The sequence below is a fragment of the Helobdella robusta genome (genome assembly GCF_000326865.2).
Source record: "Helobdella robusta unplaced genomic scaffold HELROscaffold_44, whole genome shotgun sequence".
NCBI classification, from domain to species: domain Eukaryota; kingdom Metazoa; phylum Annelida; class Clitellata; order Rhynchobdellida; family Glossiphoniidae; genus Helobdella; species Helobdella robusta.
Window position 1 is genome coordinate 1,358,037 of NW_008705063.1, and position 23,864 is coordinate 1,381,900.

The window sequence follows — 23,864 nt, forward strand, 5'->3', positions numbered from 1 at the left end:
GGTGTTGTTCTGTAATTGCTCATGTCGGTTGTTGTTTATTTGTTTATTGATGTTTGATGCACTCACCCTTCTACATACCCATATATCACACACAAACACACATACACACACACACACACACACACAACATCTTCTCAACTACACCCATCCAGATTTTAGACGACCCTTCAGGTAACAGCTACATAGAGAACCCCGACGCGCCGAAACATGACGACAACCTTACACAAGTCTTCTATCAGAGGTCCCATGAACAAGATGTCAGGGTTGGATGTGCCTACGTGAGTTAATCTGTCATCTGTCTGTGTCTCTGTTGTCTTCGTCTATCTGCGCGTCTGTCTGTCTGTCTGCTTGTCTGTTTATTTGTTTGCCATTTGTTTGTTGATAGGTTTGTATGTTATATGTGTGTCAAGTTATTGTTCGTGTGTGTATATCGTGGCAAAGCAAATAAAAATAATTTATGATTTAATTTAACTCTTATAATCAAGTTTGATATTGAAGCGATTAGACATTGTTTAAGAAACCAGTGCATGAGTGCAATGATAATGTAATTGTTTGTCATGTGCAAAATGAGATGGTTATTAGTTCTGATTTGAGGATGGGACTAAGGAGAGTTAAAGATGTAATGACGTTTAAATCAGACTTGCTGGGAAGGGCTTTTTGAATGAAATGAATTTCGAAAGTATGAATGCAATTGTGTAGATTAAAGGTTTCTCTCTCTCTTTTGCGTTTGCTTCAGAGGTTTCACCGACAAACACACACAGCGTATATGAATACGCGTGCAAACCACGCATCATACACATTGCATATGATAGACGGGGATCTCTTTGTATTCGAACCCAGTCATAGCAATTGCAAGACCAGGCGTCTTTAACCATTGAGCCATCACGCCGTTTGTACTTTGTTTCATACTAGGACGATGACGATGGTGAAGTCAATGGAGATGAAGCTACAACAACCACAACATCAGCAACAACCACAACACTAGCAACAACCACATCAACAACAACAGCAACAACTTCTCAAAATTCAAATGGGCACCGGCCAACTGATTCGAGTTGGGACTTTCAACAGGAAGTATGTTCAAGGATTAGTAACTTTTTATCAATTTTTTTTTACTAATTTACATATATTATTATTTATTAATAATTATTGTAATAATTATTATAATATTAATAATTAATTATTTTCAATGTTGAGTGTGTGTTGAAGTTTGTGAATAATGTTAATTAAATGTCGAGTGAATATTTCTTTGTAGTTAATGTTTCTTAATATTATAAATATTGTGGATGTGTTAATGTTATTTTAATGTGTTTGCTGATTTTTTATTAATGTTTCTTCCATTGTGTATGTTAATGTCATTGATGTATTCAGGTGGTGTCATTCAACACGATCTGTTCCAACTGTTCAGCAGCCTGTCCAACAAATATGAAGATTGTAGGTTGGTTGGTTGGTTGGTTGGTTGGCTGGCTGGTTGATTGGCTGGATGGCTGGTTGGTTGGTTGGTTGATTGGCTGTTTGGTTGATTGGCTGGTTGGTTGGTTGATTGGCTGGTTGGTTAAATGGCTGGTTGGTTGGTTAATTGGTTGGTTGGTTGGTTGGTCAGTAAAATGAAAAATGTGGGAATGATTGAACTATTGATTGATTGTCATTCGTTGAATCACCGCTGAGTCATTCGTTCATTCACTCCTTCCTTCACTTCTTCATTCATTCATTCCCAAAAATTATCTGATAAACAACACAGACATCCCATACTTCAAGCAAATGGTCATCATGGCGACGTCGTGTGGTGCGTGTGGCCACCGCGAGAACGAGGTGAAGGGTGGGTCGGGGATCGAACCTCAAGGTCAGCGAATCACGTTGCACCTCATTAAACTTGAGGATCTAAATAGGGACCTTTTAAAGGTTGGCTGCCGATCGTCCATGGTCCTTACTGTTCCCCCCCCCTCTCTCTCTCTCTTCTCTTTCCTCTTTCCCTCTTTCTTTCTTTTTCTTACGTACACATACAAAGAAACACAAACATATCCCTCACTTTATCCCTCTCTCTCTCTCTCTTCTTTTTTCTCTCTCTTTCTTTCTTTTTCTTACGTGCACATACAAACAAACACACACACATACACACACACACACTCCACTTTAGTCGGACACGGCGGGCATTCGCATTCCAGAGCTGGATTTTGAGATGGTGGATGGAAGCTTGGGTGGGAGGTTCACGACGGTGGAGGGCTTGCTCGTTCAAATTAAGGAACAAGTCAGTTGTGGTGATGATGACGTTGTGGTTGCTCTTGTTTTTGTTGATGATGATGATCATGAAAATGTTGATGTTGTTGCAGTTGATCATGTTGATGATGATGATGATATTGATGGTGATATTGATAATTATGATAATAATGTAATCGTGAGAATGTTAAGGATGATCTTGGAGAAATGTGTGATGACGTCATGATGTTGATGATGATCTAGCTGATGTTGACCATGATCTAGATGATGTTGATGATGATCTCGAAGGAGTTAATGATGACCTCGAAGAAATGATGACGACGATGAATGATGAGTATGTGATAAATGGATACAGACGTGGACGATGAATATTGTTTGCAGTGATTGCACTGGGGACGAAGCCGTTCTTTGATATTGTTCACCGTCATCATCACCATCATCATCACCACCATCATCACCACTATCGTAACCATCATCATCATCACTATTGTAACCATCATCATCACCATCATCAACACCATCACCGTCATCATCATCATCATTGTCGTCTTCGTACTCATAATCGAAGTCATCGTCTTAATCACCACAATCATTATGATTGTTGCAGTCACTCATTTTAATCACATCGACCAAACCGTCATCACAATCTTCATTATAACCACAACCATCGTCATAATCATCTACATCACCATTACATCAGCTGAGCGAGAGGAATCCGTTTTTAAGTGGTGACAGTTGCCAGGATGATACGAAGGCGAAGATGACAGCTTTTTGTGCCAAGTTGCAACAGGTTGGTTGGTTTTTTGGCAGATTGGTTGAATAGCTGATTGATTGATTGATTGATTGATTGATTGATTGATTGATTGATTGATTGATTGGTTAGTTAGTTGATTGGCTGGTTCGTTGGTCGGCTGGTTGTTTATTTGATTGGTTGGTTGAATGACTGATTGGTTTATTGGTTGATAAGTTGGCTGGCTGGCTAACTGGTTGTTTGGTTCTCAGTTTAAGAAAGACATATCAACTACACAAAAATTGGTTGCAAATTAAGCCATGGCTTTATGAGTGAGTGATCTATTTTTATTTTAATTATAATTTTTTAATGGTTTTACAATGCATTAATAATATCTTGCACATCTTTTGGATCAGATAATTGAAGGCAAGAGGAGTGATGTTCACTTGGTGTTGGACGACCCTGCTGGCAACAGTTACATACAGGTTGCTTGCTGTGTCTTGTTGGATTTGATATGTTCTGATTGTTTGTTGTTGCTGGCGTGTTGTTCTCTGATACTTAGCTCTATGAATCGTTGATATTTTAAACGCAACTCAATCTTTTATTTTTGTCTGTTTGTCATCGGACTCCAATGTTCATCCAATGTTTTTTCGTTCATAAACGTTCATTCAAAATGAGTTTTGCAACTGAAATTGCAACTAAAAACTGAAAATTTTAATTAATTAGAAAGATAAAAGAAATGAATTCGTTGTTTGTAGAATTTGAACGCTCCTGAAGACGATCCTCAGTTGAAGGTTGAGAGATACGAGAGAACATACGAACAGAACGAAGAACTAGGGCTGAACGATATGAACACTGATCATTATCAATCGACGTCGTGATAGTTGTGATGACGTGGAAAGATGGTGACGACGATGATGATGTTGATGGCGATGATGACATCATATGATGATGATGATGATGTTTGTAACAATATCGGTAATGGTGATAATGTTTCTGATGGATCGGAAGGATGTCAGTTATGATGATGATTGCCCTGACTAAATTAATAATAGTGTGCCAATACGGGTTAAAATAAAATGCCTCCATTGCTAATGTTTGAAAATTAATAACGATAATTGATCGATAAGGCATGTAATAAACGTTATATAGAGTTTTAAATAATGCTTCGTTCATTTTACTAAAATATGATTTTTTAATTTCTTCAAAACTTTTCTGAATTTAAATGCTTTGACAAATCCGAGGTTGAGAAGCTGTAGAATGTCAAAAATAATTAAATATGACTAGTCAAATTCGCCATAATGAATGTTTGCCATTGCTCTAGTAATTTATGTGCTTAACATAAAACAATGTGGACAAATATTTTTATGAGCAACTTAATTTGAAAGAGTCATGTTAATGTTCAATGAAACGCCTCAAAAATTAATCCTACCCTGATGTCCTTTTTAGTTAATTTCAATAAAATCTCCCCGTTTATGTTCCGTGATTTGAAAACTTTTGAGATGCTCTTGAATCCCGTCCTGGTCAGCCAGTCCACCACTTGGTCGACTGTCCAATCACTAACTTTTGTTGTCTCGTAACTTAAGAGACCTGTTGTCTGAAATAAAGTTACAAGAGCTTGAGAAATTTTTCACTTTCGATTTTCCATCAACAAAAATATCAAATTCAGTTTTTAAGCGGGCTAATTTAAATTCAGTGTATGTAATAAACTCGTAAAAGAATCTGTCAATTTTATAAAAATATTTTCTGATAAATAATTATAAGTTTTGCAGTCTAACATTACCAAACCACCTTATTTATTTTAATTTCCTGGAGGTTAAAAAGTAGGTTTTTTGGAGATTGGGAAGAGCGTAAATGGTCTCGTGAAGTATCTTCAAAGTCGGAACCGAGCGTCAATATGTCGTTGTTTGGTTGGATGACATCATTCTCGCACTGAATTTGATCATCTTTTTGAAATGCCAATGTACCGCTATTCTCCTTCTCATTAATACTTTCCCCGTTTGAATAATGAATGGTAGAGTTTGAACTTTTCACAGACTTGTCAAGCCATTCTTCGATGGTGCATTTCGTCTGTAAATGCCGATCTATCTCAAATTTTTGATTCTGAAGTGTTTCACTTGTGTTCGTCGTTGGCGAGGTTAGTTCTTGCCTGTTAGTAGCACACTCGCTCACGCATTCCATCTCTTTCTTCCCCAACAGCATTCGTTTGTTGGACAGCAGGAGGTGGACCATCATGTCTAGGTTCTCGATCTGATTCGCCGTTGAACTGCTCAGCACCGCTCCAGTGTTCTCTAAAATTTGTAACATTATAATAACCCTTTTAGATCAATTTATTCCATTATGTTCGTTGTTTCAATAATTTTTTTAATAAACCGAATTTGAAGTAGTCGGTACCTGATTTAAGAAGAGGTTTAGCCTGATCGATCTTATTGTGTCTGAGTAAATGTGTTGAACACAACTTTATTTATAACCTTATATAGTATTTAGAAATAATTTAAAAAAAGAGTGTGTAGCTAAATGAATAGCGCATCGTAAGCAAACGAATTTATTTGATGACTTCTACCTTGTTTTCCACGGCTTCTTGTTTTTCTCTGGTTGCTTCAAATTTTCGGATTCAATATTCTAAAATAAAAAGGACGATATTTTATAAAGTGTCAAAATAATTTTACGTTGAAAAAAAATTGTAAGAAACTTGAAAAGAGCACGGAGCAACATGACAGTTGTGATTCCTTGAGTTCTGAATATCTTCTTGGTTTGATTTCATCAACTCAACATTCTGTGGTTTTTCGTTTTCTTTCATCTGTTGCATCTTCTCTAGAGGATCAATCAATGTCTTCACAGTCGATTGAACGGTGATACCGGAACAATATTGAGTTATACAATTAGATACTTTATATATCCATACTTATAAAATAAAGATACTAGTGTGATTACCTTCAATGTTTTGGCCAAATTTTCAGTTTCTTTAGTCATGCGTGCCAATTTATCCTTAAAGAAAAATATGAGACAAAAAAACGTCGGCAGTTGGAATATAGATAATGCAATAAATTAACAAAAATGTTTTTGTAACTTACAAAAACATGTTCGATATCGAAATTGTTGGATTTGAAGCTTTTCTCATATTCATCTGTTCTGGGTTCCTCTTCCTATCAAATGCCATTTTTAAATTTTATTCTGTAAACTGCCACACAATACCGTCACCACAGTTATTTATAAAACGAAAATATTTTATAACTTTATGGTTAGTTGATTGATTGGTCCCTGTGCTCAGAATATTTTCTCTAAGGGGAATGTCACCTTGCTTCTGCGGTGTTGGACATAAAAGTTGACTTTTTTCTGGAGCCTTTGCTTGAAACTTCACAAAAAAAAATTAAAAAAAATTAATTTTTTGCGGAATTATTTATAATAAATTTTCTTAGGACGAAAAATTTAACAATGGCCGTATAGTTTTTAAAAATCAAAATTTCAAATGAGATTACATAATTGATTGTTTAATATCGCTATTAATATTAAGGTGTTTTTAATATTTTTGCCATTGATTTGTTTCAGAAGAGAAACCGGAAAAGAAAAGTAGAAAGACCTGGCATTACAGAATAGACATAAGGTGAAAACATTGAATTCAATTAAATTGACGAACAAGAAAAAAAGAAATGGACGTCATTTAATTTAATTGATTGATCTATTAGTTCCATTGCATCCGAGAAGACGTATTTGTTGGAGATAATTAACATTTTATTATTTATAAAGAGTAGAGTATAAATAAACTGATGATAAAAATAAATAAATAAACTAATTTTTTTGAACCACAAACGATGAACATAATTAAATGGTTTAAAAGTAGATGAAAAAATTAATGAGATTCACAAAGTGTTCACTTCATTAATATTCGCCACACAATCAGAAACAGTGTAGGGAAATTTAACATTGGAACTAATTTTCTGAGAAGCCACAAAGGGGATTATGTTTTCTTTAATTGAACTTTTTTGTGCTTTGTCAAATTTGTTGGTCATCTTTTTCAACTTTTTTGATGAGTGATGGTGCCCGCATTTTGCATTCGAGGAAGATGATGACGACGACGATGATGAGAGAGATTCGGAGCTGAGTGAGGTTGATGATGTGGACGATGAGTTAGATGATTCAGAGGTGCTATGATAAGACAATGAAGACGCACTTCGCTTTTTTATTAATATCGGCGGATGAGGATTACTTGCGTGCAGTAGCGGCGCGCAATTGTTATGCGTCATCCCCCGAAACACATTATTCTGATGGCAGGAATTTCGAAATTGATTTGAATAAAAGTTATTGTGTTGGAAACTGTTCCCAAATTGATTTGTTGATTCATTACATGTCAGCGTAGCACAGATAGGACCATACATGTTGATCTGCCTGTTCAATCGTTCAATTGCATCGTATAAGCCCATATCGCTGATGTTTGTTCGACGAATGCTTCACAATTTTAAAATTCTTCTCTGTAGACTAAATATAATATTACCAAGAAAGTTTTAACAACCAGTCTTAGTTGGATGTGCTTTTTAAAAGTTACTTTAGAATGGAAAAACAGTAATTTATAGTTTCGTTTTTATTTTGGTCTATTTATATTTACGATTTCTTATTATGATTTTATTCGTCATCAATGGAAATATATAAAAATTCTATGCCATAAATTTTTTTTTACAATACCGTCAGATATAAATAAACACGAACCGATACTCCTATAGCATTTTCAAAATTTGAAACAAGGTTGACATTCGAACAACTTTTAAAACTGAGGACTTTAGAAATAAAACTTAATGGTTTAATAAACGGCAATAATTTAAAATATTGATTGGTCGATCACAATTCCAAATATTTTACCGAATTTTAGACGAGTTGTAGAATATTTTTTCAATTTTATTTCCCAAATTTTTAGATTCATTCTTAAAATTATGCAACATCTTAAGGGCATTGAAGGAATATCTATATATCAGTAATTTAGTTTCAAAAACTTTCTGATACGAATAGGAAAAATATTGGCAATTTTTAAAATTAACAAAATGATTCAACGAACATGTGTTGTACGTGGCCTATATATACATGGGAAATGGCGTAAAGAAGGCAAATAAGATGTGCTAAAAAGCTATAAAACCGGATAAAATAATTTAATTTAAACAACTTTCACCATTCAGAAAAATCAAAAGAACGGATTATTAATCAGTTTTCATGGATATGAACAAAGTTTAATAAATTAAAAATATTAATGTACAGTACGTTCGGTCATCAAATTGAAATCAGGCCACATTTCATATAGAACAACTAATTATAACGTAACTTGTTTTCTTTATTATTCATTAAAACGTTAACTGTACTACTTTGTAACTGAAACGAGTTTCAAAAATTATCCGCTGCTGTGAATTAAGTGAAGTAAATAACAAACATTCAACCGTAATTGAATCGAAAATGTGACTACAAAGAAGAAATGAAATGTTTAAACAACTTCATTTATAAATAAATACATATAAAGTTATATGGAATTTTAATATTGTGATGGCTTAAAAAATATCTCGAGTGCAAGGACTGGCCATCTTGTACAGATGCTAAATGAATGAAGTACGGCTGCGTTTAAAAAATTATTTTTAATAAGTATAAAACTGAAAATTTAATGCAGACACGCAAGATTATGTTCCTGTAAAATGGTCATTAGGCATGTTTAGCGTGTATAGAGATTTGGGTATTTAACAAATGAATTAACAAGTATTGTTGAATGAAGATACATTTCTTGATACATACCGTAACATGAAAAGTTTTAAATATGGAAAAAATAAACAAAGAAAATTGAGATACACATGATTGCATAAATAAATTAATAAACACGTAGATTAATGAGCGTAAAGATATGTAAACCTTTAAAATTGATGTCATCGACATAAATAATCAAAAATAAAAAATGGGGAAAATATAAAATATAAAAAAATATGTGTTACATAGGCACATCAAAATCAAAAAATGCCTGCAAAACATTGATTATAATTTGTGGATTGATGTCGATGAAGCCCTCACAGCCAGACTTGGATGGAATAGCGTGGTACCTCATACCCAACACGTGAGAAACGAATTGGTAGCACATATTAACGTGTGGAGGGTTGCACACCCCTTCAATGATGATGCTTCCCTGCTTGCAGAACATGACGTTTGCCAAGCCAGCCCCGTGTGGAGCCACCACAAATGATGACGAATGAAAGATGGACATTGTCTCGGGTAACGATGGAACTGGATTGTCATCGAACAAAACAAACGTCAAATTATTTCTACCACAAAAAGTTTTAACAGCATTCTCTATTTCTTTTTGCTGACGAAAACGACGCAATCCAGATCGTTTTATCAAAAGCAGTTGTTTTGGTAATAAAGATTTGTGTGCTTTATTTTTATTTGAATTGTCAGTATTGACAGTAATGTTGTTTTGCATCTTATTTAAGGACAACTTCATATAATGTGAAAGCAATTGGAGACCTTGCACTTGTGGGAAGCCACAAGGAGTGCCCTGTGGTAGGTAGACCACTTTTGCTCTGACAACACCTGTTATAATCCTCTCAGAATTGATCCCTAATATGTTCAACATTTCAGACACCTGTCTCCTTTCTTCAGGTGCGTGGATCAGGACCTGTTTATTGTCCTTCAAGAACTTTCTGTAAGGGGCTAATCTTGGCATGACTTCAATCAACTTATGAAAATAAGAGGTTCCCCAGAATTGAGTGACAATAAAAACTTCCTTGTAGACAGTTGACTCTGGATATTCAATGGGTATTGTTGGAATATTGTCGTGACTGCATGTGAATGGAACAATTTTGTAAGATCCTGTAATGACATCTCCTACCAAGTTTATCACAGCATCTTGAATGACTGTTAAATATAAAGCATACGGAGGCGGTTCGTTGAAATAGTAGCTCGGATAAGACAGCCCATCATTAGGCCAATAGTGAAGTTGATTGACAGGTCTTGAATGAAAATACATGAATTCAAGTTTAGTTGGTAATATGCCTCTAGCAATATTTTTATTGCACTTTTTTCCATAAACTGCATCCCAGTGAGCTTTTGTAAACTTTTCCATTTTAATCCATCGACACAAAGGATCTGAAGCACTCCAATTGTAATAAAAAGGGTACAAGACATTTTTCCCATCAAACTCGGTATCATATTTGATCCATGGCAAAACAATTAATTTAATGTTAGGTACTGACAACAATTTGTTGATAAAGCCATCATCCCTTCCCCACAGGACTTGTAACTTATTTGGTGGTTCAACATCTTGCCAGGATTTGAAAGCTCTCTTTGATAAAATATCTGCTCTGTACTGAGAAATATAATCATTAAAGTTTCTTAATCTCATCAAGAAGCTCTGAGTGAAATTAGATTCCAACACAAAGACATTTTCATTCCTAATTATATGATTGAACTCTGAATAATTTTGTAATTCTACGAACTTGTCATGCTCACCATACATGTTATCATTTTCATTGCTGGTATAATCATCAAGTTTGGCAATTTTACTAATATCTTTCTTATAATCATGAATGACAACACCACCTTCTTTATGGACGAGGGTGTAATTATTATTAAAATCAAATGAATTAATTTCTGCTGGATGTTTCAACACAATGTCCTCGCCATTGATATTATCAGTCAGTGAACCTTTTAGCATATCAAAGTCAAGAACATTGGTCGTTGTCATTTTGTTTGTACCATCTTCAATTTTATGTATTTTCTCAAGCAGAAGTGTGGATTCCAGAAAAGGGTCTGCATAATTTCCCATGTAATTATTTTGTGACGTCCTATGATGATTACTGACATATTTATTGTTTACGTACTTATGTAACATATAGGATAGCATCAAGGCAAAAAACACTGCCATAAAAACCAGTTGAAATTTGGTGCAGTGATTCAGCAGACCCATTATTTTTATATTATTATCTGTCAGTTCAATAACATATGTCATGTTCTCGGATCAATACCTACATTTTTAATTTTAATAATGATTATAAAATAAGTTGATTGAATTATTAACCAGTAACTTGTTAAATATTCAGTTGATAATAAAAAAGATGAGCAAAATAATAAATTTCAAAATTAAGAATTGATAGTTTTAAAAAATTTTTTGTTTTTCAATTAAATTTTATTATGAATTTTATTTAAAAATATTATTATTTTATTTAATGCTTAATTTATGATTAATCCCTGACTACGAACTTACTTATTAAAACTTTAACTTAACATATTTTATTTCGTAACGACATTTAATTTTTTTTATAAAACGCTCTCTCCTTCACTAAATGACAAATTTTAGTTGATATCTAACAGGTAAAAAGTAAATAAATAAATTTGGAACAAACGAATTGAAAGTAAAAATTAATAATTTAACTTAACAATTTAAATTAAGTTAACATTTCATTGTAAACAAATAAAAGTGATGTGCTCTATTTAGTATTACTTTTTATCAGTCAGTCAGTCAGTCAGTCAGTCAGTCAGTCAGTCAGTCAGTCAGTCAGTCAGTCAGTCAGTCAGTCAGTCAGTCAGTCAGTCAGTCAGTCAGTCAGTCAGTCAGTCAGTCAGTCAGTCAGTCAGTCAGTCAGTCAGTCAGTCAGTCAGTCAGTCAGTCAGTCAGTCAGTCAGTCAGTCAGTCAGTCAGTCAGTCAGTCAGTCAGTCAGTCAGTCAGTCAGTCAGTCAGTCAGTCAGTCAGTCAGTCAGTCAGTCAGTCAGTCAGTCAGTCAGTCAGTCAGTCAGTCAGTCAGTCAGTCAGTCAGTCAGTCAGTCAGTCAGTCAGTCAGTCAGTCAGTCAGTCAGTCAGTCAGTCAGTCAGTCAGTCAGTCAGTCAGTCAATTAGGTTGTAAAGTGATATCTTTATAAATAATCAAATGAAAATTTTTAAAAATATTAAAAAACAATAAAAAAAGAAACATTTACATACTGTTGTAGCATAATTATTTAAGTAAAATAAAACTAGAGATTGATAAAAAATACATAAATAATCTTTGATCAACGAGATGGGATATGATTATGGTACGTAATTATGAATTTATAAAACTTTGCAACTGGAAAAGAACCTGAAAATGAAAAAGTTGCATCATATAGATTTGTTAACACAGAAAAAAAGGCTAACCAGAAGCCCAAAAGCTTGTACGGCCACTCAACTAACAAAAAAATATAATAAAAAAATAAATTGTTTTCGTGATAAATTATTAACTGTTTTCTGACCACTAAAAATATTATATGTCTATCATAATTCGGAAAATTATTTAAACAAAATCAAACAACTGTCAAATGGGAAAAGATAAAACAGAAGAAAAAACAAAAACGATCAAATTGTATCAGTTTTTATAAGTTTGTAGATTTCAGACTTGAACTTCGAGTAAAATTGCCATTGTTGAACATCAGTTGCAAGCTAGTTCCAAGTCCTGATTCCAAACATCAATTTTTTGTTTTTATCACCGGTAGTTAGACAACATTTGAGTGCCTAAATTGCAGGTTCTTTGTTGAGCTGTAGCTGACAATAACTTTTGAAAATCAATAACTCTTTTTATACATTTTAAAATATATTGCCACAAACTATTTCTAATGGTTTGATTATCAAGGCATTATTAGTTTGGCAAAACTTTCAACATTCAACATTAATGGAGTAATTAAAAAACCAATTGAGGTCACTGCCACTGGTACCACGACGAAACGTTAGAACTGATGATGACTTCTAAAACACGAATAATCGAACCGGGATCGATGTCGATGAAGCCCTCACAGCCAGACTTGGATGGAATAGCGTGGTACCTCATACCCAACACGTGAGAAACGAATTGGTAGCACATATTAACGTGTGGAGGGTTGCACACCCCTTCAATGATGATGCTTCCCTGCTTGCAGAACATGACGTTCGCCAAGCCAGCTCCGTGTGGAGCCACCACAAATGATGACGAATGAAAGATGGACATTGTCTCGGGTAACGATGGAACTGGATTGTCATCAAACAGAACAAACGTTAAATTATTTTGATTGCAAAATGTTTTAACAGCATTTTCTATTTCATTTTGCTGACGAAAATGTCGCAGTCCAGATCGTTTTATCAAAACTAGTATCTTCCTTAGTTCAGCGTTTTTTCTGTTACTACCAATAAATGTTTTATTTACATAGTCGGAGCCAACAGTAATGTTATTATTCTTCTTATTTAATGACAACTTTAAATAATGTGATAGCAACTGAAAACCTTGGACTTGCGGGAAACCACACGGAGTAGCCTGTGGTAGGTAGACAATTTTTGCCCTGACATCACCTGTTATAATTCTCTCAGAATTTATTCCAAAACTAGCCAACATCTCTGAGACCTGTCCTTTTTGTTCAGGGGCGTGAATCATAATTTGGTTATTTTCTTGCAGAAATTGTTTGTATGGGGCTAATCTTGACATATCTTCAAACATTTTGTGAAAATAAGAAGTTCCCCAAAACTGAGTTATGATAAAAACTTCTTTAAATATAGCGGATTTTTGCGGTATGCTTGGATTTGTTATATGACTACACGTGAATGGAATTATCATGTGAGATCCAGTGATAACATCTCCAACTGGAGTTATGACAGCATCTTGCAGAATTGTTAAATAAAGAACATAAGCAGGTGGGTGACTGTGAAAGTAACTTGGATATGATCGTCCGTTATTTGGCCAGTAGCTTAGCTTATCAACTGGTTTGGAATGGTAATACATAAATTCCAAACTAATGGGTGAGAGATATTTCTGTTGCACGTTCTGTTATAAACTGTGTCATAGTGAGCTCTTGTAAAACCTTCGGTTTCGATCCATTGGCAGAACGGATCCGATGCGGTCCATTTATAATAGTGAGGGTACAAGACATTCACCATTTCAAGCTCAAATTTATGTTTTATCCAAGGTAAGACAATTACGTTCACGTTAGGCACTAGAGGTAATTTATTAACGAAATTATCATCTTTGCCCCAAACTTCGGTCAAGTTGTTAAGTGGGTCAACATCTTTCCAAGGTTCGGAATATTTGTGTGATAGATTGTTTTTTCGATATTCTGAAATGTATTTATTATATTGTTTAATTCTTTCTAAAAAACTGCCGGTCAAATCAGGTTTCAGCATATGTACATTTGGATATTTCATAATACAATTATCATCTGATAAATTTTTTAATCTCTGATCACCTTCTGTGCGACAATAATAAGATGTTTCCTCGTTGTGAAGATTTAAATTTGCTGTCTGCTCAAAACTGACATTGTGTTCGTACATCTTCATCCAGATTAGTCTCTGGCTGTTATCAAGGAAGAGCAGAATAACGGCAGCAAAGAGTATCACGTAAATGAAAATTTTAAACAAAACTTGTTTGTTAACAAAGTTATAAAATTTCATTGCTGTAGTTATAAATTTGTTCTTAATTTTATAAAAATAGAATAACTGAACGTTCAAATTATAAATGTATTTTTATAACTAAATTTGTTGACGTTATCGATTACAACGAGAAGAAGGTCTATTTAATTAATTGGAATTGTTCCAATTTATTTTTTGTATTCTATTTTAATTTATTTTTATCAGTTTCAATTCATTTTATAAAACTTGATTATTTTCATTTATTTGTATTTATTTTCAATAATATTTTACATACATTCATTAGAAATAATTAAAAAAACAATTTAATAACAAATTCAATGAAAAAAAGAATATTTAGCTTATATGATGAATATGACAACTCTATTCCTTGAGTACATACATACACAAACACGCACACCTACATTCAAATATATATATATATATATATAAATATATATATATATATATATATATATATATATATTAACATTGGTGGGTGTAGAATTGAATTCTTAAGCTCTGTTACCAATTTAGGCTATAAAATCGATTCAAAGTTGACAATGGGTCCACATGTTTCAGAATTGGTCAGGAATTGTTTTTACCAACTGCGCCAGATTCGTCAAATAAGAATGTTTTTAAACAAAAATGCTCTCAAGTCACTGATGCATGCATTTATTTACGCTAGACTGGACTATTGCAACTTCTTTTTATACGGAATATCAGATAAATGGATTTCAAAGTTGCAGGTAGCACAAAATCAGGCTGCGAAGATTAAGAGAAACACAAAACTAAAATTACTAGACAAATCTTGGACCCCAATGTTGAAATCTTACATTACAATAACAACCATTATAATTTACGACTACCCGAATTAATACTCATAGAACAAAGACATCCGATAATAAATATTCAACCACGGGCAATTGGAATTCTTTTCTTCCTACTAATAAATTTAAAAACAGAGAAATCATCGATAATGGGAACACGTAAAAGTGTTGACAACATCCAATTCGACAACTGGTATTACAATCGCATCATTGGATGTTGAATCCTTGTTTATCAATGTATCTGTAATAGATACCATTAATATCATTCTTGATAAAATGTATCACTCCAATATCGCCTCACTGGATATCCCTAAAGACCATCTTATAAAACTTTTTGAAATATGTACTACGGAAGCCCCATTTCATAGTCCCGACAAACAACTTTACAAACAAACTGATGGAATTGCCATGGGTTTTTTCTTTTCCTATTTGACAGTTGTTTGATAAAACCGTGACCACTAAAATAATATTTCTTCAAATTCATAAAAAAAAGACATGAAAGTAGTGGCACTCTTTCGCAATCGGGCCCTGTCACCGCAACAAAAGGACTAAGCGCCTTAGCCGTTAACCGACTCGTCGTATGTACAACTTTTTCTTATTATGCCTAAAATTTAATTTTTTCCAAATTTGATGATCCGGATTTAAAGAAAGACACAGATTTAAAGAAAGACATGTGGGGTGACTGCTCCGGGCCTTCTTGCACAAGAAAGGTAAACAAATATTCAAGTTACGATGGGACAGCAACATTAAAATTTTTATTCTAACCAGTTTATTGGATTTTTACTGACACTACTTGTTCTATTCGTCTACTCCATAATTTAGTTTTTCATGAAAAGCTTACGAATTTTTTGGTTAGATTGTTTCATTCGTCGGCAATCACTTTTTGATGACTGGACGGAGAAATGGCCACAATGTTTTCGTTGCTATAGGACCTTTAAAATTTAGTCCGGTTGAGGATGGTGATGTGTAAAATTATCTTGTACGTTTTTAATTCTCGAACACTTGAATATTGATGAAATTAGTGGAGTGGTTCAACGTAGCACCGTTTAAAACGAATAAATGCTAGTATGATTTTGGGTTTTCTGAAAATACTTCAAAAATTTAGTGCTGGTATTGAAAATAAAATTTCTGAGTATCGTTAAAATTTTCCTTCCTCTCTTACTTTTATCTCTCATGTTCTCTCTCTTTTTCTCTGTGTATATACCCAAGCGCGCACACACGTGTGTTGTCGGTCGGTTACCAAGTGGCACATGTTCCTTCTATGTTTTGAATAATGTGCAGAATAGTAAAAACAACAATAATAACAAAAACAAGTTTTGCTAATGTATGCATAACCAAGCAGAATGATAATAACAGCTTCCTAGAGAGCAGTAAACCATATCTTTTACGGCCCATTTACTTCCATCGTCTGGTGTACTTGATAAATTGATCTTATTCTCAATAAGAAGAAATATAATTAATTTCAATCAAATTTGAAGAAATGTTTCAATGTTATAATTATAGCTGTAAACAAATTCAACTTTATAACATTACAACTATTTTAGAGCACATTTTTTAAAATAGTAAGATATAATTCTCAAACATCTTACTTTAAAATAAGGAAACACGCAATAACATTGGATAATATGAAGACTTTGTTAATTAATTTTTCTCTATCGAAAATTCACTTTCTGTATATCAATTGTATAAATTTTTCTCTAAAAGGTATCAATCGATTCTTGATTATTTTGCAACAAATTTATGATATTTGATGCAGAATGACATAATTTCTAATGTACATACATTCGTCAAACTATTTAAACATTATTATTCGTTCATTTATTTATTTAACTTTAAAAATAACATCTGTGAAGTCGTGCTATTTTTGAATGGTATCATTAACAGATATCTTTAAAATAATTTTCAGAAGTCTCAATGACACACACACACACAAACACAAACAAGGAAAAACACACATACATACAAACAAACAAACACACACACACAAACAAACAAACAAACACACATACACACAAACACACATGGCGCATTAGAGAAAAGAGATATCCGTGAAAACAGGCATTGCATACATTATACGTTGTGATAGACTGGAGTCTTTCTGCATTTGAACGTAGTCACATCAACGTAAGACCAAGCGCCTTTGCCACCATAGCTATTAAGTTTCCTCATTGCCAAACATCAGCGTCAGCTGATCTGCTGTTTTTTCTTAGGTTGCAGTATTATTGTGTTTGCTATTCTAATTTATCTTTAATGAATTAATCTTTTACCGTTTGTATTCATTTTATGTTTTTAAATGATAATATAAAATGAAAAAAGAATTAATTAAGTATTACTCTTCTTTTTTTTATTCTGTTTTGAAAAGGTGGGAAAACTACGACTCGCAAGGCCATGTTCGCCAAAAAGGGTAAGGTTGTCAGCCAGACATTACGACCAAAAAAAGGTTGTCAGCCACAAATCTTAAAAACATCTTTAAATAAATACATTCAAAGCCAACCGTATTTAAATATAATTTTTTTTTTACTTCTAAAAATCGAATAATTGTACACTTGTGTACTACAAAGACACAATTGTGTGTGTGTGCGTGTAGTGTGCCTGGTAGTGCAACAATTTTTAAACAACATGTATCCAAGCGATTGATATTAAAATATTGAAATATAAAGGTAAAGTTGAATGAAATGCAAACCTTGTTTAAATATATTAAAATTTTTTCAGAAAATTATGTTTTTTGGAAATTTTTATAAGATGTATTTACAAATTTGATCGTTGATATCTCGTGTCATTCAAAGTTATTTTGGATATGATATTGATGACAACATTGCAGATTACGATGTCGTTGGATGATCGTAGAAGAAAACAAAAAATTTTGGTTAAGAGTTAATATGGGAAAAACTAAAATGTTGCCAGTTTCGAAACAACAAGAAGAATGGCCGGTCAGTAAATAAGACTACGAAGAGATAAAAATTGAAACTCTCCAAAGATTCGTTTATCTGGAAATCAAACTGACAGCTGATGGTGATGGAAGGATAGAAACAGAAATCAAAAAAAGGAATAGCAGCATTGGCAGTATTATACTTCAAAAATAAAAAAACGCGATTTAAAACTAAAAACATCGTATATTTCTAATAGTTGTGTGATGCCGGTGCAGATGCAGGCGTATGGACGTTATGCTATGAAAATTTACCCGTCCAGGTTGAACTCAGCTGAAAACAACGGCAGAAGTGATAAGAGAAAGAATGCGATGGACGGGACATCCGCTGAGGATGGGCGGAGCAGGCTCTTTCAAAAAAAGTATCCAATATCAATCGCAAGCAAAATATGCTCCTGGAAGTGCCAACAAAAAATGGCGAGACGATCTGGATGAGAATTTAAAAAGATTTGGGGATCAACAATTTGTGGAAAAACGACTGTTGAAATAAGGATGTTGTTTGAAAAAGTGAACTCTGTAAACAAAATTTTTTTACGAGAGATTTAATTAATGAAATATTCATTACCCAACCTTAAAATGCTGGTGACAAATGATATCATTAACCATCAAAAACAAGATTGAACATCGAGAAGCAGTTCAAATGTCTCTAGGAAGTTATACCATTTTAAGCCGAGTGTCAAAATTCGATGTTGGATATCCGAGACTGATTTTAAGTTTTAATCAAACGCTCATGAATATTTTTACTTTTGTAAAGTTTGAAATCAACAAACGCAATACTGGTCTGTTTTTAGAATGTTTATTCCCTGAAGATGGAAAAAACGTCATTGGGCCCAATGTAAGAGTTTTGTTTCAGTTTGTGACGAGATTGCTTGATACCTCAAAATTTAAAATTTTAAAACATAAAAAAACAATTCAATATGTTTCAATATTGCAGTAATTAATTGTAATAAAAGAAATTCGTAGAAAAAAGTTTGCCGTTAAATGTCATAAAATTAAACTTCGAAATGTAATATGGGTAGAATAAAAATGTTGATTGGTCTTCACTGGGTATTTATCTATGCATATATGTTTGTATGTTCGTTCATGCATGTGTGTCCATGTCTGTGTATGTCTGCGTTTGTTTGTACATTGTGCATGTTTGTATCAGTTGTTCAATTGAAACATGTTGGATCTATTTATTTTTTTTTTGTCTATAGTCTCTAACATTACAATGAATGTCAGAGATTACGATCCCATTGAACATACCTCTGCTTGCTTGTTGAGGTTTGCATTTAACATACATGTACACACACACACACACACACACACACACACACACACACACACACACACACACACACACACACACACACACACACATGTATATGTTAGGTAGATAGATAGATGCCTAACTCATGCCTAACTCTGCATTGTTCAGCGAACCACCCATCGCCTAGCGGCGCCAGCACTAAATATATCAGTGAATTGACAGTTAGCTGGTTAACAATGGAAGAATGAACGAAAGAAAGGTTTGAAAAGAAATGAAGAAGAAAAATGAAATTATATATAAAATGGTATGTACTATTGAGCAGCAGGTGATTAAATGTCTGCCATGTTTCATGATAGATATCTTTTTTATTCTTAAATATTTGTAGTTAATATATCAATTTCATGTGGCGAATCTAGTACTATGTAATAATTATCTTAGATATCATTTTAAATTTTAAATAAAAGGTTTGATTATTTAATAACCTGAAAAAGTCAACCTTAATATCTTTAAATAATTTTAAATCAAAAATCACAGCCCGGACGAAGACATAAAATAAATCAATGAAAACTGATAAGAACCAGATAATATATCTCCAACATTTGTATCACTTAATGTAATTTAATATTAACTCGTTACCCCCTATCTGATCGTGATAAAATGAGCTGATTTGAAGCAAACATGTAACTTAACACTGCTATAAATGTTTCTGGTGGTGTACCTACGTTTATATAATAGTTTTTTATCGAGTTTGCACAATTTTATTCTTCTGACGGAGGCTATGTAAATTGGCAATGCCCAACAAATTTCACCCATTAAATCATCTGGTCATATCCATGCTACGATTGATTTGTCAGTTTCAGTTGCGGTTGCTATAGAAAGTTTGAAACTTTTCTTTTTAATAAATGTTGTAGTTCTAAAAATAAAATCATCATGTTGTTTTTAATGAACCTTACACATTATTACATTTGGAAAACTTCAAGATGTTGATTTGCATAGATTTAGAGACGCATCCAACTTGCATTATTAACTTCAATTATTAATCAATATTATAACGTGATTAGATATGTTAGCAGAGAAGCCTAGTTGCATTCATGTATAGTTTATTGTGAAACAACGTGTTGATTTGTTGTTTGAATATTTGAAGCTCTTTGCATGTGTCAAACTTTTTCTTATTCGTAATTTTTAAACTTTGATATCAAACTTTTTCGAGTTAAAATTTCATTTGTTACACTAAAGTTAGTGTTACAGTAAAGTTAGTGTAATAAATGAAATTTTAACTCGAATCAGTGTAATAAATGAAATTTTAACTCGAAAAAGTTTGATATCAAAGTTTAAAAATTTCCAGAAATAAAACTAATGAAACATATTCAACATGAGATTTTCAGACTTTTTGCAAAACGTTTAGTAAATTTTCAGTTAGATTAAAATAAAACTAATAAAAATATTGAAAAAATACGTAGTTCAGAACCATCGCCGTGTTACCATTGAAATTCAACTCAAGTGCGTTTGTGCGCACCGGTATAGCAAAGCAAGTTACACTAAAGTTAGAAATACGTGCAAGTGCGAGCACTTGAAACTAAAATGAACACAAATGCATGTATGCTGATGTCAGGTCTGTCGGGTCTGCTCAATACCTTGAAACATGTGTGTGTATGTGAGTGTGTGTGTGTGTGTATGTGAGTGTGTGTGTGTGTGTATGTGAGTGTGTGTGTGTGTGTGTACGTGTGTGCATGTGAGATTGCAGAATAAATGTTATGATTTATTTTACGTGCGCGTTGAAAAGAACGACCATGTAATTGCGTTTGAATAGATGGATGGATTGATGGATAGATGGATGGTTGGAAGAATGTATATAAAAGTTTGATGGATGGATGATGGATAAATGGATAGATGGATGGTTGGGAGAAGGTATATAAATAAAGTTTGATGGATGGATAAATGGATAGATGGATGATGGAAGAAAATGATGGTGGACTGATAGTTGAATGAAAGAATAGATGGTTAAAACCAATGAATGGATGGTTTGATGGATGAATGAAGAATGAATGTGGATGGAGAATACATAAAGATGCGGTATTGTGTTATAAATTTCCTCCCATCTGCTCGAGCAGTTCAGTTGTTTACATCTCTGCTCTTCTGCTTTTAGGTTAACTGTTTTCATTTATTGCCGTTTTTGTTTTCAACGAAATTATCTTTTGCTCATTCATGTAGCAATCATAAATTGTAATAAAAATTTTAAATGAAAATGAATTGACAATTTTACTTTGGACTGATTCAAGATATAAATAATACTTGAGAATTATACTTCAAGTTTTTTAAATGCACATACACCTCACACACAGGCACGCACACACACCCACCACACACACATTTATACGAAATACATGTTTTGCCTTATATATAACTCTATTAAACTAATTCTAACACAGAAGCACAAACTATTATATGAAAAATATATCATATATACTAAATTATCGATGAAAATCACAGCATGTTCGGCGTTAGTTAAATTGTTAACTTCCAATTTAATTTTTCGATTTTTCTAACGGTTTATCGTAAATCATTTTTAAGTTTTTTTTAGTTCTAAACCAAAATTTTTGTTTATTTTATGCATGATAGAATAAACTTTATGCTTTTTTCGATAATCCTATATTCCTTTACTATTTTCAAAGTTCAAATTGATATGTTGTGTATATGCCCAAATGCTCAAATATATATTCATATACTCTGCCTTTTCTCTACTTTGTAAATAAATATATATATATATATATATATATATATATATATATATATATATATTATACAGAATAAACATTACATGGCACACAAAATGAATGCTTGGTTATTATGATATTAATAACATTATCCATATACATACATACCTACGAACGTACATACATACATACATACATACATACATACATACATACATACATACATACATACATACATACATACGTACATACGTACATACGTACATACGTACATACGTACATACGTACATACGTACATACGTACATACGTACATACGTACATACGTACATACATACATACATACATACATACATTCATCCATTCATAATTCATTGTTTAATACTTCTGAGCCACGATTGTTGAGTATTTAAGCAATAAGTTTAGTGCGTGTTGTTGTTTGAGTTGAGCAGGTAGGTTACTAATGAATGCAGGTTGGAGTTAATAAGCTACTACTACAATCAGACAAATACCTTTACACACTTCACACACACACACAAACACACACAAACACACACACAAACACACACACACATGTCACACGCACATGTATCAACACAAAGCACATACACACACTCACGCACAAAAATGTACATTTACATAAACAAACTCATTCACACATAGGAAGACATATTCACGCATACAAATAAATTGTTCACGCACATAAAAATAATGACATATATATACACAAGTATATATAAAGTTTTAGTTGTTGGTAGTAGCCTTTCATTCACAAGTGGTTAATAGGATTTCAGATAATTGAATTGAATTAGTAATTCGTTTGTGGGGTTATTGCTGTTGAGTTTAATAATTAGTACTGTTTTAAATTATTAATAGATTTAATTTTTTTAAGCTTAATTAATTTAAAAATTTGTTAAAATTTTTTTCAAATTTATAAATTTTTCATAGTCTTATAATAAAACTTTACGTGTTTTACCTTATGCTCATTTGACCGCAGTACTTTTCTAGCATGTATAGTAACTATCTGAACCTAAACTTCGATATGGACAATGACGATGACAGCAACGAAGAAGATGACGTCCATGGCTTCAATACAGAAGACCTTCGACTGGAATCGGCCTCTGAGACGCAGAACAACCATTTCTGGATCAGCAGGGAGTTCTTCCGCCACGTCAGCACATCATCCAGCACAGTATCCTGGCCATGCATGACGTCGTGTGATGATGGGGATGATAAGGAGGAAAGGGAAGGGATGTTTGGTGAGAATGACATCGTTGGATCAGTCATCCTCTCCTTGCCAGACATCCACGAACATTGCTCCAGATACGATGACCACATCTGCATCTTCCCATGCGTCGGATCACTGAACCTCAAACGCTACAATAAACATTTCGTCAAAAAAACCAATCGCCATGTAAATTCAAAAATTTCATTCTCACCGTCTCAACGAAAAACTTCCTCGTCCTCGTCGTTGTCGTCTTTATCGGCAATGGTAAAAGAATCGTCATCGTCCTCACTCTTTTCATCGTCATCGTCAGCTTCTATCACACAAACGTCACTAGAGACTGCAATCCAGACAACAACTCAATCAGAACCATCTACCGCGGTCAGTGCTACAACGGCATTTTGCAGTTCAGAAGCACCACTAACAACAACAGCAGCAGCAACAACAACAGTCTGTTCATCATCATCATCCTTATCATATTCTCCATCATCGTCAACGTCCCAATCTTCATCATCCTCATCCCAATCTTCATCATCCTCATCATCATCCACATCACCACCACAACCACCGTCGGCAACAACAACAACACCGTGCGTCAGTTATGATGGATGTGGGTGCAAAACAAGTGAGAGCGTT

General features: G+C 33.4%; 3 protein-coding genes across 3 annotated transcripts in view; 1 reads left to right on the forward strand and 2 right to left on the reverse strand.

The window, feature by feature from the left end:
• HELRODRAFT_114138 (hypothetical protein) overlaps positions 1-4,244 on the forward strand; it is a 6,152-nt gene extending 1,908 nt beyond the window's left edge. The window contains exons 5-12 of the mRNA XM_009025995.1: positions 153-278; positions 913-1,074; positions 1,372-1,438; positions 1,742-1,902; positions 2,138-2,248; positions 2,918-3,007; positions 3,364-3,432; positions 3,706-4,244. Coding sequence (XP_009024243.1) covers positions 153-278; positions 913-1,074; positions 1,372-1,438; positions 1,742-1,902; positions 2,138-2,248; positions 2,918-3,007; positions 3,364-3,432; positions 3,706-3,828 — 909 coding nt within the window. The 3' untranslated portion in view covers positions 3,829-4,244. The remainder of the gene's footprint in view (positions 1-152; positions 279-912; positions 1,075-1,371; positions 1,439-1,741; positions 1,903-2,137; positions 2,249-2,917; positions 3,008-3,363; positions 3,433-3,705) is intronic.
• A 4,659-nt stretch (positions 4,245-8,903) lies between these two features.
• HELRODRAFT_193201 (hypothetical protein) lies at positions 8,904-11,335 on the reverse strand (the record flags this gene model as incomplete). The annotated part of the gene is made up of 2 exons (XM_009025996.1): positions 11,175-11,335; positions 8,904-10,932 (listed from the first exon to the last, which is right to left on the reverse strand). The coding sequence occupies exon 2, from the start codon at positions 10,914-10,916 to the stop codon at positions 8,904-8,906; it is 2,013 nt and encodes a 670-aa protein (XP_009024244.1). The 5' UTR covers positions 10,917-10,932; positions 11,175-11,335.
• Positions 11,336-12,616: 1,281 nt separating this feature from the next.
• Positions 12,617-14,331, reverse strand: HELRODRAFT_177859 (hypothetical protein; the record flags this gene model as incomplete). Its single annotated transcript, XM_009025997.1, has 2 exons — positions 12,617-13,644; positions 13,746-14,331. 2 exons carry the CDS (start codon positions 14,329-14,331, stop codon positions 12,617-12,619), a joined length of 1,614 nt encoding a protein of 537 aa, XP_009024245.1.
• Between the last annotated feature and the right edge of the window lie 9,533 nt (positions 14,332-23,864).